Source organism: Taudactylus pleione, unplaced genomic scaffold (assembly GCF_031769625.1).
Source record: "Taudactylus pleione unplaced genomic scaffold, aTauple2 ptg000386l, whole genome shotgun sequence".
NCBI classification, from domain to species: Eukaryota; Metazoa; Chordata; class Amphibia; order Anura; family Myobatrachidae; genus Taudactylus; species Taudactylus pleione.
In genome coordinates, this window is record NW_028284787.1 from 15,505,877 (window position 1) to 15,524,117 (window position 18,241).

General features: G+C 47.7%; 1 protein-coding gene across 6 annotated transcripts in view; it reads right to left on the minus strand.

Annotated features, from left to right (window-relative positions):
- Positions 1-18,241, minus strand: part of TRIO (trio Rho guanine nucleotide exchange factor) — a 496,865-nt gene that overhangs the window by 229,055 nt on the left and 249,569 nt on the right. For all 6 annotated transcript variants that reach the window (XR_015869672.1, XR_015869673.1, XM_088445727.1 and 3 more), the window contains exon 31: positions 7,071-7,172. Coding sequence is in view for 4 of the 6 variants with exons in the window: in XM_088445727.1 (XP_088301853.1) it covers positions 7,071-7,172 (102 nt within the window). In the remaining 2 variants the exon portion in view is untranslated. The remainder of the gene's footprint in view (positions 1-7,070; positions 7,173-18,241) is intronic.

The following is an 18,241-nucleotide window of genomic DNA, read 5'->3' on the forward strand; positions in this document are numbered from 1 at the left end:
CCTCTCGTTCGACACCACTGGAAGAACGTATGCCACACACGATGGTATATTCTCGCAGACGACGGTTTCCGAGCTCTTAGCATGGTTTACACTACAGAGCTGGAAAACCCCCTGGACCTTAACATGGCCGTCTCAACAGCCACGCCGTCAAAGACAGCCGAGTCAGGTCCGGGTGAAGACAGGGACCCTGTGACAGAAGGTCCGGTCGTAGCGGCAACCGCAGAGGACTGTCCACGGACAGACCCTGAAGGTCTGAGAACCAGTGCCGTCTGAGCCATGCGGGAGCTATCAACAGAAGCGTCCCTCCTTCCTGTTTGAATTTCCGGATTACCCGCGGAAGAAGGGAAAACGGAGGAAACAGATAAGCGAACCGGAACGTCCACCGGACGGACATAGCATCCACCAGAGACGCCTTTTCGTCTCTTGTGCGAGACCCGTACACTAGCAACTTGTTGTTGTGCCGGGACGCCATGAGGTCGATCTCTGGAAGACCCCACCTGTCCACCAGCAGTTGAAAAACGTCCGGGTGCAGGGACCATTCCCCAGGATGAACGTCCTGGCGACTGAGAAAGTCCGCCTCCCAGTTTAGCACTCCCGGGATGAATACTGCTGATATGACCGGGAGATTGCGCTCCGCCCATACCAGGATTCGGGACACCTCTACGAGAGCCGCCCGACTTCGGGTTCCTCCCTGCCGATTTATGTAGGCCACGGTGGTAGCGATGTCCGACTGGACCTGCACTGGGTGACCTTGGAGAACCCGATGTGCCTGCCGGAGAGCATTGAACACCGCGCGGAGCTACAGAATGTTTATTGGAAGCTCTGTTTCTGCCTGACTCCACCTGCCCTGGAACAAGTGTGGACCCGAGACTGCTCCCCAGCCCCGAAGACTGGCGTCCGTTGTCAACAGGACCCAATTCGCCACCCAGAACGAACGACCCTTGTTGAGATGGGTCGTCTGCAACCACCAGGCCAGGGACAGGCGAACCTCCGGAGTGAGCACCATCGTCTGGGATTTTAGAGTCTGAGGCAGTCCATTCCATTTGGACAGGATCAGGTGCTGCAGAGGTCTGGAGAGAAACTGGGCATATTCCACCGTGTCGAATACCGACACCATGGAGCCCAGTAAACTCATTGCCGAGTGCAGAGACACCCGGCGGCTCTGCAGACAACTGCGCACCCTCAACTGCAAGGCAGAGATCTTTTCCCCCCATCACAAAGATCCTTTGCTGTCCGGAGTCCAATAAGGCTCCGAGGTGCAGAATCCGCTGAGACGGGATCAGGGTGGACTTCTGCCAGTTTATTAACCAGCCGTGCCGTTGCAGTACCGCAATGGTCAGGTCCAAGAGGCGTAGAAGGAGCTCTGGAGATCCTGCCACCAAGAGAAGGTCGTCCAAGTACGGTAACAGCCGCCATGACCGCCATCACCTTGGTGAAAACACGTGGTGCTGTCGCCAGGCCAAAAGGTAGCGCCCGGAACTGAAAGTGGTCGTTGCGGATTGCAAACCTGAGGAACTTGATGGCGTAAAAGAATAGGGACCATGCAGGTAAACGTCCTGTATGTCCAACGACACCATGTAGTCCCCAGGTTCCAGCGCCAGAATGATGGACCGTAGGGTCTCCATCCGAAACTTCAGCACCCGCAAAGACTTGTTGAGAACTTTGAGGTTGAGTATCGGACGATACGACCCATTGGGTTTCTGCACCAAAAAGAGATTGGAATAGAAACCCTGGCCCCTCTGGGAGAATGGAACAGGCACTATAACTCCAGCCTGGAGCATAGTGTGCAAGACCTTCCGCAGTTCCAAGGCTTTGTTCCGGTCTGATGGCAGACCCGTGATGAAGAATCGTGACGGGGGTCTGTGCCGGAAGGAGAGGGCGTACCCGTGAGAAACCACCTCGAGAACCCAAGTGTCTGTCGTGGTGACTGACCAACACCGGGCGAACTGCAGCAGGCGGCCTCCCACTTTGGGATCCCCCAAAGGGAGGCCCGGACCGTCAGGCCGCAGGCTTGTCATCTGGCTTAGGGGCCGGACGTCTGGTACTCCAGGCCTGCTTCCGGGGCTTGGCCGATTTTTTGGGGCCAGCCTGTCGGGGAAAGGACTGTGCTTTAGGCCTAACCTGGGCCCTATAAGGCCGAAAGGACGACGTACCTGAACCGGAAGGAACTGCAGCAGACGGGAGACATGCCGATTTGGCTGCCGAAAGTGTGGCTACAATTTTGTCCAGGTCCGGACCAAATAGAACTTCTCCATTAAAAGGCAACGCTTCCAAGCCCTTTTTGGAATCAGCGTCTGCCTTCCAAGATCGCAACCATAAGGTGCGACGAGCAGCTACAGCTGCCGAAGAAATCCGAGACGCCAGGGTACTGATATCCAAGGCCGCTTCGTTGATATAAGTGGGCGAATCCCGGAGATTGCCGATCAACTCTGTGTTCAGCCGAACAGTCGGAATCGAAGGACGCCTCCAAAGTGTCAGCCCAGCGCCCCATAGCTCTGGCAACCAAACAAATGGCCATAGCCGGCCTAGCTGCCCCCCCCGCAAGGGAATAAACGGACTTCAGGCAGATCTCCACCTTGCGGTCCGTAGCAACCTTTAGGGAAGACATGGATGGCATGGGTAATGTGGCACTACGGACTAGGCGTGTCACATGAGAATCCACCTGTGGAGGGGATTCCCACTTAGAAAAATAAATATCCGCGAACCGATAAGCCACCGCCAAACGCCTCTGCGGCAGGTACCGTTTGCCAGGCTGTTTCCACGCCTCTAAATGGTCCACCAATTGACCTGAAAGAGGAAACACTGTGGCGTCACCCTTAATATCCTTAAAAAAGGCATATTTAGATTTGGACACCGGAGGATCTGCGTCCTCAATCACCAAAGCTGTGCGGACTGCCCGAATAAGTCCAGGAATATACAACTTGGACCTAGCGTCCGCCTCCTTAGTACGGAGAGGTTCCTGGTCCGAAAGATTCAGAATCTCCCCATCATCAGACGTCACGTCGTCATCCTCATAAGGAGCAGACAGAGATGCCACAGGCCGCAACACAGACCCCCCTTGTAACACATCCGACAAGTGCTGTACAGAACTAGTCAGGGAATTAACCCACGCAGGCTCCTGAGAGACCTGGGGAGGAGAAATAGGGAGACTGTGGGGTACCATCAATTGCCTAGGGAAACCCTGCATGGGTGACGACACCACTGATTGCTGGGACAATCCCATCTGTGCGAACGCAGGCTGCGGAGCCAACTGGCCCACCAGGGTTGTAAGCGCTTTGGCAAAACAAGCCCAGGGCGGCTCCTGTACCGGTGCTGTGACAGTAATTGGCCGCGCCAATAAATAACACTGCCGGCATAGCCCCTCCGCGCTACCCTCCCCCTCGGTACTTTACACATAGTACACTGAAGCTGGAGAGGAAAGTCACTCTCAGACATGATGGTAAGTATGTGACCCCTCTCACCAATACTTGTTAGTATAGTGAGAGACCACCCTGCAAGCACCGCACCGCAAGGGCTTTAGCAGAAAGAACAGGGACAGTGATAAGGCTGACAGTAAGAAATTAAAAGTACAGGCAGCAGCACTAGCACAGTCACAAACAATGTACAGAAAAACAAATCCTGCACTATCAGCGCTGATACTCAACTACACAGACACAGAGTCCGGTAGGACACAGCGCTGCATACACAGACTTGACCAAGCGGAGGAGAGGTATGCGGGGGGACCCAGACCACGATGCCTCCAATCTTAGGCTTCCAGCAGCATTCACCATGCGTTACTGAAGATGGCCACCGAGGAGCATAGAGGAGGCTGGCCTGGGGGAGGAGCGCTGCCACAGGGCCGGTCGGCGTGTGCAGAGGGGGCTGTGTGTAGCGGGGGAGGCGCCGCGGCTGTGAGACAGGGAAGGCGCGCTCCCCTGGCATGCATTTAACCCCTGGGACGCCGCAGCGCTACCACTCTGCCGCGGTCCGCTGTCCCAGGGGGGTAGTGGAAGCGCAGGTTAATACCTGGCTCCACGCTGCAGCCAGTCCCCAGGGAGCCCCCTGCCTGGGGACTTTGGACCATGTTCAGCAGGGTACCGCTAGCTGTGACCCCAGATGCTTACCAGCATCCCCGGATCGGTACCGGCGTTCTGGTACCGGTGGGGGTGTAGGGAAGACAGCATGGACGTCAGTATTGACTGTCCATGCTGTACTTCCAGATGTGCAGCCACAGCTGCAATGTAGAAAACTTCAGGGGCTCTTCTTAGCCCCCACTCCAACAGGTGCATCGGACTCCGGCCGGGCACCAAACGAAACTGAGATGCCTTGGCTCGGGGGCGGGGTATAGGAGGGGGACCCTAGTGCATCCTAGGAGGCTGAAAACTTAACTCTATGGTGCCCGATGCCTGACGTCATCACCTATACCCCAAGGTATCCTGTGGATACCCTATAGACCCTGAAGTATAAATATGCATGTAGTTACAATTCATGATATATGTATTTAATGTATTAACATATCAATTTATGTGGTACTTTTTTATCTCTGTGGTGAGGCTGTGCTACAGTGTGTTGGATGCACTTAAGGAATAGGGGCGGAGTAAAATAGGTGGGAGTGAATTGGTTCCTGACAGGAAAAGAGGATCCGGTGAGAGGGAGGATATATAACAGCTGTTAGCAGCAGCTGACAGTCTCCTGATCCCTCCCTCCAGTGCCTGCCCTCCTGTGACCTGGGCAGCCAGTGAGCAGCAATATGCTACTGGGCGCAGAGGGGCAGAGCCGGAGAGGGAGCCCAGCCGGAGCTGGGGAAGAAGGTGGGACAGCGGTGCCCACCCTGTCTTGCCAATGATGCCGGAGAGGCGGCGTCAGGGGAGGTGGACTCGCGCTGGTCGGGGCATGGCCTGGTGAGTTCCCCCAGTGCAGAGCGGCACCTCCGGGAAGTCTGTGGAAGCTGTCACAGCCAGGCCTTCCCCCAGCTGCTCATAAGAGCTCGGCCAGCAGCCTATAGGAGAGAGAGAGCCAGGAGGTGGGGCAGGTTACAGAGAAGAAGGCTGCAGCAGTAGCGCTGAGCCTTGAGTGAGTAAGAGACAGCTCAGCCACACAAGCCCCACATAGCTGACACTTGAAGCAGCGCTGTTACAAGGAGCCGTGCTGAGACGAAGCAGTGACAGGCAGACAGCGCTGAACAGTCTGAGGGTACAGTGAGTAGCCATACCTGGCACATACACAGACGCATCAGCTCCCACATAGGGGACATTATTAAGCACAGCATATTCCTAGAGAATAAGTGCTCTGCATAATCCGGGTAATGCATTGCACATCTACAGGGAGAATCCTGGGACAGGCAATTTTCAAGGAAACTGCAGAAGCTTAGGGCAGCTGGCATATTAAGCATGATCCAGTTCCTAGGGGATTGACCGGCAGCCAATAGGAGCTTGAGGGTTAGGAGGCGGGGCCAACTCAGTGTGTCTAAATATAAACGGCCAGGGACAGCTCTAAATAGCAGCGCTGAGGTACAGCTGTGAGAGGGAAGCAGCCAGAACAGTGTTGATGCTGGCGGCAGCATCAAAGGGCAACTCATACCTGTCAAGCACACTGATCATCGCAGCCCAAGCACAAGGAGTAAGTGAGGAGCCATATAAAGCATATACCTTAAGTATAGGATTCTTCAACCCAAGCCTTCACTGTGACTTATATACTCTGGGGTAATAACTGACTAGCTATCCATAAAGGATCGGATTCAATAGTCAAACGGAGGAAAGACAGCACGTTAAACAGTTATGGCAAAGATGACGCCTGTGGAAACAGGACTATATAATATTTGGGACACGGACTATCACTTCATTTAGTTCTAGTGCTCACGTTATGCATGTACCCAGTATAAATTGTAATCTGCAATAATATTGTTACTGCGTTCCAGTATTTAGACTCCTATTCATGAGCAAGGAGAAATGTCATTAATGTTATGTCAAATGTAAAGTGTATACTTATGTATGTGAATAACTTTCGTTTAAGTTCTTCATAAAAAGTAATATATGACAAGTTAACTATTTGTATGTTTACTTACATGGAGCCTACAAAGAGAAAGGAAGCAAGTGGTGAATGTAAACCAAGGTAAACTGTATTTGTATATTGTGTTAATGCACTACATTAACCATTGGGTTTTCCCAAGCAGACCCACATAGATCATAATTACTTGGGTGGAGGCACTGAAAATGGAAGGTACACCACTTAAGAGAGGTTATGGGTGGGTACATTAGGAGTAACAAAGGTGGTAGTAACCTGGTGACCCTTTAGTGATAAAAGGGGGGTTACATTAGAATAATCATCTGTTAAAGGGGGGCATATGTATGACAGGATGGAAAGGTCTGGAGGTCTAACTGTTGTCCCAGCATATCATGCCTAGCACAGGGGATAAGTACATGCTGGAAACACAATCCACATAACCCTGCCGCAGACATCGTATGACTGATGCTGGAGGCTTGGTAGACCCCACAATCTTCGGCACGGTGTTAGAGGCAAAACAAAAAAACAAAAAAAGAGGGCAACAGTAAGAAAAATCAAGGGAGGTTACCACCCATTTGGAATTCCTGCGGACAGTCTGGAATTGGCAAGTTTAGTCCGGAGCTCCTAAGTCCTGCTCATCACCGGGCAACTGATGTCCAGAACTCTCGGCTCACCATGTAGCCCCACTTTTGTCTGCCGCTGCCCACCTACAGCACGCCAAATCAGCCTGCACCAAAGTTCCTAGCTGCCTACTACCCGCCTTATCTTGGACCTCCTCCTGTAGTGAGACTCAGTGTGGAGAATACGGTGCCGGCACCGCCACTGACAATGCACCCTCTCAGCTGCTGCTGTCCTCCCTGCGGCCTGCCTCCTCTGGAAGTATAAAGGGGCCGGGACAGTGATGTAGTGCAATGAAAAGGTTGGTGGGCCGGGTCTTTGTGTCCAAATGGCTGCTGGACTTTTTTAGATCATTTCAAAAAGCACTGTATGCTTTTATTTTTTTCAAGCATGTTTTTATATTTAACAATATATTCAATATCCAGAGTTTTACTATAAACAGAAAATTTTGCAGCACACTTTTTTTTTACCTTGAGAACAATTTTGTTGTCAGATGATGGAGTCCTGCCAACCCAAAGTGCAAATTTACACGGGTCTCCCTCTACATGTTCTGTGACTCCTAACTCTGAGGTCTGGATAATAAAAAAATATATAAAAATAAATACGTTAAATGTACTTTGTACGTGCAAGAACGTGCTTAAAATTACATAGGGAACTTGTAAACACATTTATATAACAATGAATGTATTAGACATTTTCAAAAAGCATTGATCTGTGACACGTTATACAAGATGTTTAAATACATTTGAAAACACATTTTGTCAACATAATTAACTAACATTTCTTCCAGACACAAAATCGCTGAATTGTTTCCCTCCATCTGCATGTTCCTCTCTGTTAATCTACTCCGTTTTCATTTTCCGGTGACTAATATTAAGATTAGGACAAATAAAATATATGCTTGGATGTTGCTACCACTAGGTTAACCCCACTCACCCTTGTGATGAAGAACTCCCTTGATATATGTAGTGCTTAAAATTCCTTTTCTGTGTAACTGTAAAAGATCATACAAAATCTCAACTTACCTCAATATGGACATAATGATCATATTGGAAATAAATAGCCAATATAGAATTAGGAGACAGCTGTCTGCTATTTACCACTGGATTGGAAATGCTAGGCTACACTAATTACCATTTATTTTATGTAATTTAAGCATCAACTGTTCCATAAATAGTGTGACGGTTTCTGAGTCATAGCTGCTCTGCACGGGTTAAAATGGCAGTGTGGTACCCCGGCAGTGGATGGTCGGGGGCCATTATAGGAAATGTAAAAATAGAGAAAATTAGTAACTGTCAGTGCAGGTGCAGTGTGACAGTTGATCCTCCGACTCACTGCTCTTCCGTTGGAGCTCTGCCTGCCTCCCACTGGTACATATCACCCTGCAGTTTTAGGCACTGAAAGACATCCTGAGTGAAGTTGCTTAAATAATAATTTCAAATCAGACATTCCACGGCCTATTTGTTGGGCACCATGAAGACCTTTATGCCCTGACCAACTTTAAAAAAAAAAAAAACTAATCCTGGTCAAACTACACCACCATGCCAAATTTGGTGGAACTAGGTATAAACTCTGGCCATGCATAAAGGACAGACAGACAGACACACACTTTCTCGCTTATTATTATAGATATGTGTGTGTGTTGTCCTGCATCTCTGGGAAAACCAAGTCCCGGAATGCAGAACTATAATGGTAAGGACTAGCACTAGACACTGAGGAGGACTAGTGTGTTTAAAATGCATATTTTAATAAAAGTTCCAAAATGTAAATTTAAGAGCAAAATGTAGGTTTAAAGTGTAAAATATATTTAAAGGTGTGTAGCTGTGCAGCCGAGAGAGTTATGTTCCAAGGCATGTTATGCACCGGACAAATAGTAAATATATTCAATATATAAAATGTTTTAAAATGTATCGAAGCAAGATACCATCCTGGCCAACAACTTCCTGCAGAGCAGAATGGACACTTGCTTGGCAGACTGCAGGAAAAGAACCTGCCTTTGGACAGCCAACACCTTTCCTCCGGCAGGAAAACCTTGTGACACTTGGTGTCAAAGAAAAGACTCAGGAAGATCATGTGCTGTGATTCTGCATGCTCTTGGAACAGCACCCCTTAAACGCCATGGTTATCTAGTGTCCCCCATATAGGGTGACAGAAAAACGCATTTTTTTTTAATTTTTTTATCCAAAATGTTTTATTGAAAGTTGTCAAAGGAAACAATGAGGACAATCAACATTTTACAACAATTAGAGGCAAAAACAAAAGCATTCAGCTAGAGAAATATACAAATTATATGGTTCAGCTTATGGCAAGGAAAAGAGAAATAAACACACTATAAGAACAACATTCCATTATAGTAATATGCATAGACAAAGGTCAACATCTAGATAGACAGTTAAGGAAAAAGAAAAAAAAACAAGATAAAATAAGACTTTTTGGATTACTCAAAACTAGACAATACAATGTACGTGAGTACGCCAAGCCAAAAAGGCTAGCATAATTTAAAAACAGAGGGGAGGAGGGGAGAGAGAGAGAGCGAGAGAGAGAGAGTAGGACAATCGGAACACAAAGAGGTGACAAAATAAGATAAGGAGATATCAACAGTGAATTATAAAGGGGTATATCAGACATATATATGAAATATAAAGACAGGAATATATATTGCATGAGTAAAGGGGTATATGACCAAAGGATCTGGCTGTCTGAAGCCTGGGAGAGCCCAGCACCAGCAAATCGCACAGCAAAAGTTCAGACGGGGTGCAGGAATCCCAGGGGAGACACCAGGTAGGACGATCCACCAGCAGGTAAGCTCAGTTGATCCGCAGTGAAAGCGGCATATCCGATAGTCAGGGTCTCAAGAGACAACTCCTTCAACAGCCTGAAGCAAACACCAATCCCCCAGGACCACAGCAGGTGACTGCAAGATGCTGGTTCAGATATAAAAAGGTACTCCACCAACAGTACAGGCGAGCTAGAAGGCATCCGAAGAGAAACATAAGTACAGTCAACAGTTGTAGAAGTAGATATGTATTCCTAGGACGAAAAGTAGAACCCACTAGTTTTGCGCCAAACACTGGCAGTCATAGATGTCTTACAAAGAAAAGCTGGATTCCTTAGATATTATGAGGTCGCCTTTAAAATTAAAGAGATCTCCATTGTCCTCAAGACTTTAGCAAGCAAATTATGAGGCAGTCCCACCAATTCAGATTAGGGGCCTTATTCCGAGATTTAGGCTAACGCAATCGCAACTGCATTCTCTCACAGATCGCAGTTGCTAAAATATGCTAATGGCTTCCAAAGCAAAGCAGAGCATAGGGACGCCCACTGCTGCCTCTGTACAAGCGTAATCGCAAAGCAATCGCTGCACGTGCGTAAATATCGGCTTTGCGAAAATTTCTGCATCAGGCTTTAAATTAGAAAATAAATGAGGAATCTGCATGGAGGAGCTCATGTAAAACGTGGCCACACGTGAAGCTCTGTCCCCCCCCCCCCCCCCGATGGCTTCTGCTCCGGACCCTATTACTGGGAGTGCTGACAGGTTAGTCCAGTGGTTGGCAGCTCGAGTAGTATAGTGACTTAAGCTGGGTACACACTGGCCAATATATTGTCCGTTTAATCGTACGGGCAGATATGTCGTGGGTGCGTCAGATGGTGTGTACCAGCAATACAGATATGTCCTCGTGCATCTTTGCTGCATACGCAGCAAATTGCTCCACGCATGGCGTGAGGCGTGCCCCCACGAGTGGACACGCGCCCTGTGTTTGCACATACGACTCCTTAGGATTGCATGGTGCAATCGCAGTGCGCATCATAGCGTACCATAGCATATGCTGCTGCAGGTTATCGCATGGTGCGATGCAACAAGGATGTAAAGGACACATCTATGTCTATGAATGATGTCACAGCCAACACTCAATATATCTGCAGATAAATTTGTGCATCGTGCTGTGTGTATGGGAGGTAGGCAGACCGCCCGTACACTTGCTGCAGAGGCCGCCGGTGATTGACAACTCAATTGGGTGGGCACAGTCGGGTTAATGATTGGCAAGTGTGCATGTACTTACCAATCATTAGATAGAAAGGTGGATCGGCTGAAAGGACGATCCGTCATTCTAGTGTGTTCCCAGCTTAAGTGATTTAGGGCCTGATTCAGAGATGTGAGCAGAGATGTGAGATGTTGGACGCAGTGGAGCGATTTTTTTTGCCACTGTACATGCATCAAAGCAGCACTGTGCATGTATGGCGATGGATTAGCGGTTGCAGAGATGATTTATTTGCAAAGTAAGAGACAGGTAGTCAACATTTCCTGACCGTTTTCTGGGCGTGCTCTAGTAAGCCTCTGCGAATTTGTTCCCCAAAAAATCCCATATAGGTTTAAACTCACCATATAGATGAGAAATAAAGATGTGTCCTCATACACCTAGCCTCAATACACCATATGGACCAAGACACCTGGCGTGAGCGAGTCTCTAGATCCTGTGCAACTTGGACTTGAGCAGAGCATCTTTTTCACCCAAAAATGTGCCACAATCGTATGCTTCACGAGACAACTCTTATAAATGTTGGATATCAAATTAATATCGGTGTGCATTTTATAGGGAGTATAGCAATCCAGTGACTCCTCACAGGTTGCCAATATTCTGGGTGCTATAGATTTAAAATATCCAATAGATAATGAGATAATAAACATTATGGTAGACTTACCTTGGTAACACCTTTTCTTCCAAGTCCGTAGGGTCCACAGGGATACCATGGGGATAATGTGGTTGGAGAGATCCAGGCACCAAACAGTTAAATCTTTCAGCTCCCAGGATGCCTCGGATCCTCCTCCATATATACCCCACCCCTAGTCACAGGCCTTCAGTTTTGTTACAAGGCAGGAGAAGGAAGAGCAATTGTACACCAGAAACACTCTCACACAAGATGAGAAAATCTGTGACCGAAAGAAAATAAAATGTACCCAATGCAGCCAGGTGCGTCAGGGTAGGTGTCTTGAAGAAATCGAGTTATTAAGGTAAGTATACCATAACTCTTAATTTTCTTCTGCAGGGTCCATAGGAATCCACAGGGATACCATGGGTATATCCTCAAGCAGTTCCCCTAGGGTGGGGGACGCTCCTGAGCAGAAAGTAGAACTCGTCGCCCAAAGGAAGCATCCTGAGAGGCAAAAGTATCAAAGACATAAAACCTAAAAAAGGTGTGGACACGTGGCTGCTTTACTCAACTGTTCAGCAGATGCACCACGACTAAATGCCCATGATGGCCCTACAGACAGAGTAGAATGTGTTGTCACCGTGCTTTGGACAGGGAGATCAGCCTGTGTGTACACCTGAGAGATATCATGCATAACCATCTCGCCAGGAGTCTGCTTGTTAGCTGGCGATCCTCATTTGTGAAAACCATATAATACAAAAAGAGCATCTGATTTTCTAACAGAGTTTGTGCACTCCACATAGATACGGAGAGCACAAACTACATCCAGGGAGGCTTCACCTAAAGAAAGATCTAGAGCCTGAAAAGCTGGAACTACAATTTCATGAAAATGGGACACTACCCTAGGAAGGTAACCCTCCCTTGTACAAAGAACAGCTCTATCCTAGTGAAAAATCAAAAATGGGGAGCGACAAGAGAGCGCTGCCAAATCAAAGACTTTGAGTGCAGAAGAGATAGCGAGGAGAAAAAGTGTCTTCGTTGTCAACCATTTCAAGTCTACAGAGTCCAGAGGTTCAAATGGGGGAGCTTGTAGGTGGAACAAAAGGAGGCTGAACTTGCAGAACTCCCTTTTAAAAAAATTATAACATCTGGTAGGGCAATATTCGTCTGGAACCAGTCTGCTAGTGCAGAAACTTGCACTCTCAAAGTGGCCAGACAGAGACCCCGGTCTAAACCTGCCTAGAGAAAAGCCAGTACTGTGGAAATCCTAAACACCTTAGGATCATATTTTCCATGGGAACACCAATGTCCAAAAGAATGCCAAATCCTATAATAGATGTGGGCAGAGGCAGGCTTTAGTGCCCTAAGCATCGTTTGAATTACAGAACTGGAAAAACCTTTTGCTCTTAAGATAGAAGATTAAAGAGCCACACCATCAAAGCCAGACGAGGTAAGTCTAGATGCCGGCAGGGACCTGCGTTACCAGATCCTGCCACAGAGGGAGAGGATACGGACTGTTTATGAATAGATTCTGTATGTCTGTGAATCAATGAAGTCTGGGCCAAACCAGAGCCACCAGTATTACTGTTCCGCCTTCCAGCTTGAATTTTCTGAGCACTCTTGGAAGGAGGGAAATCGGAGGAGAGAGATACGCCAGCTTGAAGTCCCATCTCACTGGCAGTGCATCCACAAAGGATGCTGATGGACCTGTACCCGTACCTGGGGAATTTGTGGGTGTAACGTGATGCCATGAGATCTATTTCTGGAAGGCACCATTTGTTTACCAGGAGCTGAAACACTCACGGATGGAGAGAACACTCTCCGGCGTGTATGTCCAGGCGACTTAGGAAGTCTGCTTCCCAATTGATTACTCCCAGTATGAATATTTCTGAGATGGCCGGAAGATGACGTTTTGCCCAAATCAGAACATTGGTCACCTTTTTCATGGCTGCATAACTTTTTGTGCCTCCCTGATGGTTGAGATAGGGCACTGTAGTTGCGTTGTCGGACTGTATCTGGACCGGCTTGCTCTGGAGCAGGTCCTGTGCCATGATAAGTGCTTTATATACTGCTCACAGTTCCAGAATGTTTATTGGCAAATTACTTTCTTGATTTGTCCATCTTCCCTGAAAGGTGTGATGACCTGTCACTGCCCTCCAACCGCGAAGACTGGCATCTGTGGTGAGAAGAACAAAATTTGGAATCCAGAATGGACGCCCTTTGTTAAGATGGTCCTTTTTCAGCCACCAAAGGAGGAAGTGATGAACCTCTGAGTGAGAAGGATCCTCTGGGACCTTATTAGATTATACTGCCCGTTCCACCTGGAGAGAATCAATTTTTGCAGAGGCCTGGAATGGAACGGAGTATACCCCACCATGTCAAAGGTGGAAACCATTGATCCCAGGACCTGCATCGCTGATAGAACTGATACCCTTCACTTGCGTAGCAGTTTGTGTACTCTCAATGATAGGGCACAATCTGTTCTCTGGTAGAGAGGCCCTTTGTGCCTGAAAGTCCAGAAGTGCTCCCAGATGTACCATCTGCTGTGTTGGAGAAAGAGAGAATTTCTTCCAATTGATGATCCAGCCGTGCTTTTGTAGGCAGGCTATGGTCAGCTGAAGATGGTGTTGTAAAACAAATGGAGTTTGTGCCAATATCAGAAGGTCATCCAGATATGGTAGTATTCTGACTCCCTGATGACTGAGATAGGTCGTCATGACTGCCATTATCTTGGTAAATACCCGAGGGGCTGTTGATAGGTCAAAGGGCAGCGCCTGGAATTGGTAATATTGCTGTAGGACAGCAAACCATAGAAATTATTGGTGGGATGGCGTAATGGGAAAATGCAGATACGCATCCTGAATGTCCAGGGAAACCATAAAATCCCCAGGTTCCATTGCCAAAATAATTGACTGGAGACCTTCCATACGGAACTTGGGTACATGGATAAATTTGTTGAGGGTCTTTAGATTTAGAATTGGGAAATGAGAACCATTCGGTTTCTGAACCAAAAATAGATTGGAATAATAACCCCTTCCTTGTTGTAGCACAGGAACCGGTATTATTGCCCCTGCCTACAAGAGGAATGAATGGCATCCTAAAGGGGCACTTTTACCGCACCTGAAGGAGGAATTGTGCAAAAAAACTTCTGTGGAGGATGCCTCTGGAAAGTGAGAGCATAACCCTGAGAGACCACTTCTCGGATCCTGTTGTTGTTTGATGCCAGCAATCCACAAACTGAAGAAGTCGACCCCCCACCCTGGGATCCCCCAGTAGGAGGACCACCCCATCAGGCCAAGGGTTTGTCATCCGGCTTAGAAGCTGGATGTCTGGCCGGCCCAGACCTTAAGTTTGTCGCCTGATTGTTCTGCGAAACTAGACTGCCTGGAGAAAGACTGTTCTTTTGCTCGTCCCCGAGGACAAAAAGACCGAAAAGAAAACTGCCTAGATTTCAATGTAGCCATAGATGGCAGACCTGCAGATTTTGCAACTGCCACAGTAACCATTATCTTATATAACTCGGCTCCAAAAAGTATATTTCCATAAAGAGGTAAAGTTTCCAGAGCCTTCTTTGATCATGTATGAGCTTTCCAGGATCTTAACCAAGGGACCCTACGCGCCACTACTGATGCTTTAGAAGCTAAAATTCCAGCATCTACTGCAGCTCCCACAAATAGGAGGCCACTTCTCATATTTGGGAGATATATGTTATCTTTTCTATGGTAGCATCTGGTAGAGAGTCTTCCGTACATTCCTCAACAGCTTTGGCTACCCAGGCCCCAGCCATAGCTGAACGAGTAGCGGCTCCCGATGACTTAAATATTGCTTTAAGACATGTTTCAATTTTCCTATCTGCAGAATCCTTAAGTGAAGATGCTGACGGAATAGGCAACATAGCATTTCTGACTAAGTGCGTCACATGAGCATCCACAGAAGGAGGTATCTCCCACTTAGTACATTCAGAAGCTGGGAAAGGATACGATGTTAAACTTTTATGCACATAAAACCATTTATCCGGGTTACCCCATGCCTCTTCCATAAGCTCAGTGAGCTGCTCAGATTTAGGAAACACTGTTTGACCACCATCTGGTATTTAAACACCGGAGCATTCTTACAAGGAGCTGGTTCATCATCCTGAATATCTAGGATTGATTTAACCGCCCTCACTAAAGAAGGAACATTCACTGAAGACGGATGGTCCTCCTCTCCCGAGCAAGACCCTGGAGAGGAACCATGCGCATCACCTGATTCGTCTGATGATGCGTCTGAATCCATATGCTGTGCAGACTGATTAAAAGATAACTTGCATTTAGGCGCCTTAGTAATAACCGGTTTGCTTGCAACCGCTGACTGAGCCATTCTCTGACTTGAGTGAGCATAAGCATCCATCCAGGAAGGATGTATAGGAGGTGTAAACATAGCATGCTGTGGGTACCCCATACAAGGGAGGCATTATGGGAGTAGCCATACAATCCACAAACTGCTTCATAACCTGAGACAAGGAAGGCACCCAAGATGCTTATTGTACAGGAACTGGTATACTGGACTGGCGAGGTGGCTCTTTATAACAGACAGCACACAAACCATCCTTAATCAAGATCTGAGAGGTCAAGCCTGCTAAACAGGCTTTACATGAAATCAGCACAGGGTCCCCTCCTCCTGACTGCATTTACTTATTGACATTTCAATTTAAAGTTAACAATGCAATGTAATGTGACAACCTTCACAAATAACAATTAAATATGAAGTATAAGAAAACACCCACACATCTGCAACAGAGGGATGAAGAGAAAAACAATGATAGCTATAACTGATAGCTATTTAGTTACAATGGGCTCTGAATCAACTATTCAAAACACAATGATTGGTAGGATATAGGGCCTGATTCAGACGCAGTCGCTAAGCCACGATCGCATGCTATGGCCGATAGTCACCCGTCTGCATCGCAGTGCGCGAGCCAATCACGGCGATCGTGAATCGTGCGCTCGTAGCACAAAGACTGAGCGCTACTTTGAGTGACAGATAGTGCCATTTGTGGGTGGTAACAGGGGAAAGTTCTGGAAAATGGGGGAGTGGATGAACGTACACAGGCATGTCTGAGCATCAAAACGGCTTTCTTTGGGTGTGCATAATTAGCATGGAAGCATCATTGTACACGTCACCTGGTTGTATTTAAGCCTGCAGTGAACACAGTGCTTGCGGCGGGGTAGGGTCTACCTCAAGGGCTGCGAGCAGCTCCAATGGATCTTGATGTTATTGAATAATCATACACTTCCTGGAGATGACGTGTGGTAAGAAAGAAAAGTGAGAGTCATTACACTGGCATGTGATCATTCTGCCTTCTCTCTCTAAGACATAGAGGGAGTCCTTAAGCCTGGCCGTGCGATCGCGGAATTTGCATACCCAGCCCTTGACGGCTGTGAAAGTACGCTGCGTTGCGTCCGGCTCTGAATCTCCCCCATAGAGCACTATATACTGTACCTGACCCAAGGGAAAGGTATACAGGGAAACTGACCCAAAACCTTTTGAGACCAACAGCTACAGCAGCGCACCGATAGTGGACAGCGAGCATCTCATATACCCGAGGCGGGTAGGAGGAGTGACCCAGAAGCCCGAAAACCTTTTGACGGGACCGCGTCTGGGTCAGGGGAAGAGGTGCCGGGGGAGCTCCTACCTCCCATAAGCTGCGTCAACCGACCGGGTACCCTGGCCTCATGACAGCGATTCCCCATAAGTAGAGAGGCTCTATTACTGGTGTTGCGGCCCGGCGGAGGTAGAAGATGCTCAGTACTACCAACCCAAAAACATAGAAAATGAAATAAAATAAAAGCTTAGGACTGCCTGAGCAGTCCCCTGTTACAAAGGTGCATCTGAAGCCTGCCGCACCAAATGAACAACTGAAGACCTGTGGCTAGGGGTGGGGTATATATGGAGGAGAACCCAAGGCATCCTGGGAGCTGAAAGCTTTAACTGTTTGGTGCCTGGATCTCTCCCACCACATTATCCCCATGGGAATCGGTATGATTTATCATCCCGACACCAGTAACCCGACAGCAGTGGAAATCCCGATTGTCCTCAGGTAAGTATTAGCTAACCTAATTCTACCACCTAACCCTCCCTTAGGGGTGCCTAACCCTAACCTCCTCCCCCCCAGTACCTAACCCTAATCCCCCCATTAAGTGCCTAAACCTAACTCCCCCTTCCTCGCTGCCTAAATCTAAGTCCCCCGGGGGGGTGCCTAATCCTTGCTCCCCTTCCCCCTAGCCTAAACCTAACCTCCCGGGAGGGTGTCTAACCCTAAGTCCCCCCCCGGGAACCCTAAACCTAACCCCCCCCAAGTCCATCCCCCCCCTCCCCCTCGCGCGCAGCGTCTGTTCGATATGTTTAATGACAGGCGTCGGCATATCGACGCCTGTCTTTAGACCCTTGCCGGGATATGACAGTCAGGAAGCCGGCTGTCGGGATTAGGTCCGCCGGCTTCCGACTGCATACCTCCCCATTTTTATCACTGTGGATCCCTATGGACCCTGAAGATTAAATAGTTTTTAAAATAAAGCAGTTGCTAATCTGTCTTAAAAACAGTCAGAAAAACAATTTACTAAGAAAAAAGCTGAAAGCGCTTAATTGGTTTTGTACTGAATACAATAGTATACCATCTGCCTACTGGTACTGATTATAATCAATTATTATTCTTATGAAACTGTATGCATTTTAGTCTGTATACAAAGCTCAAAAGAACTTGGCGTAAAACAAACAACAACAAAATAATAAAATAAAAAGATGTGGACGCTGCATCGTAGCACTTTCTATAGAAATTCAGACTTAGTCACATACAGATATGCAAGTATTGCATATCAAATTGATCAGTGCAGTCTCTTGAAGCAGTTTGTTGCATCAGTTTGTGATTGTTGGTTGAAAAAGAAGCAAGGGTTATATAGTAAATGTAAACCTGTAGGGGCTTTTTGTGAGCCTAAAAGCCATGTTGGATATC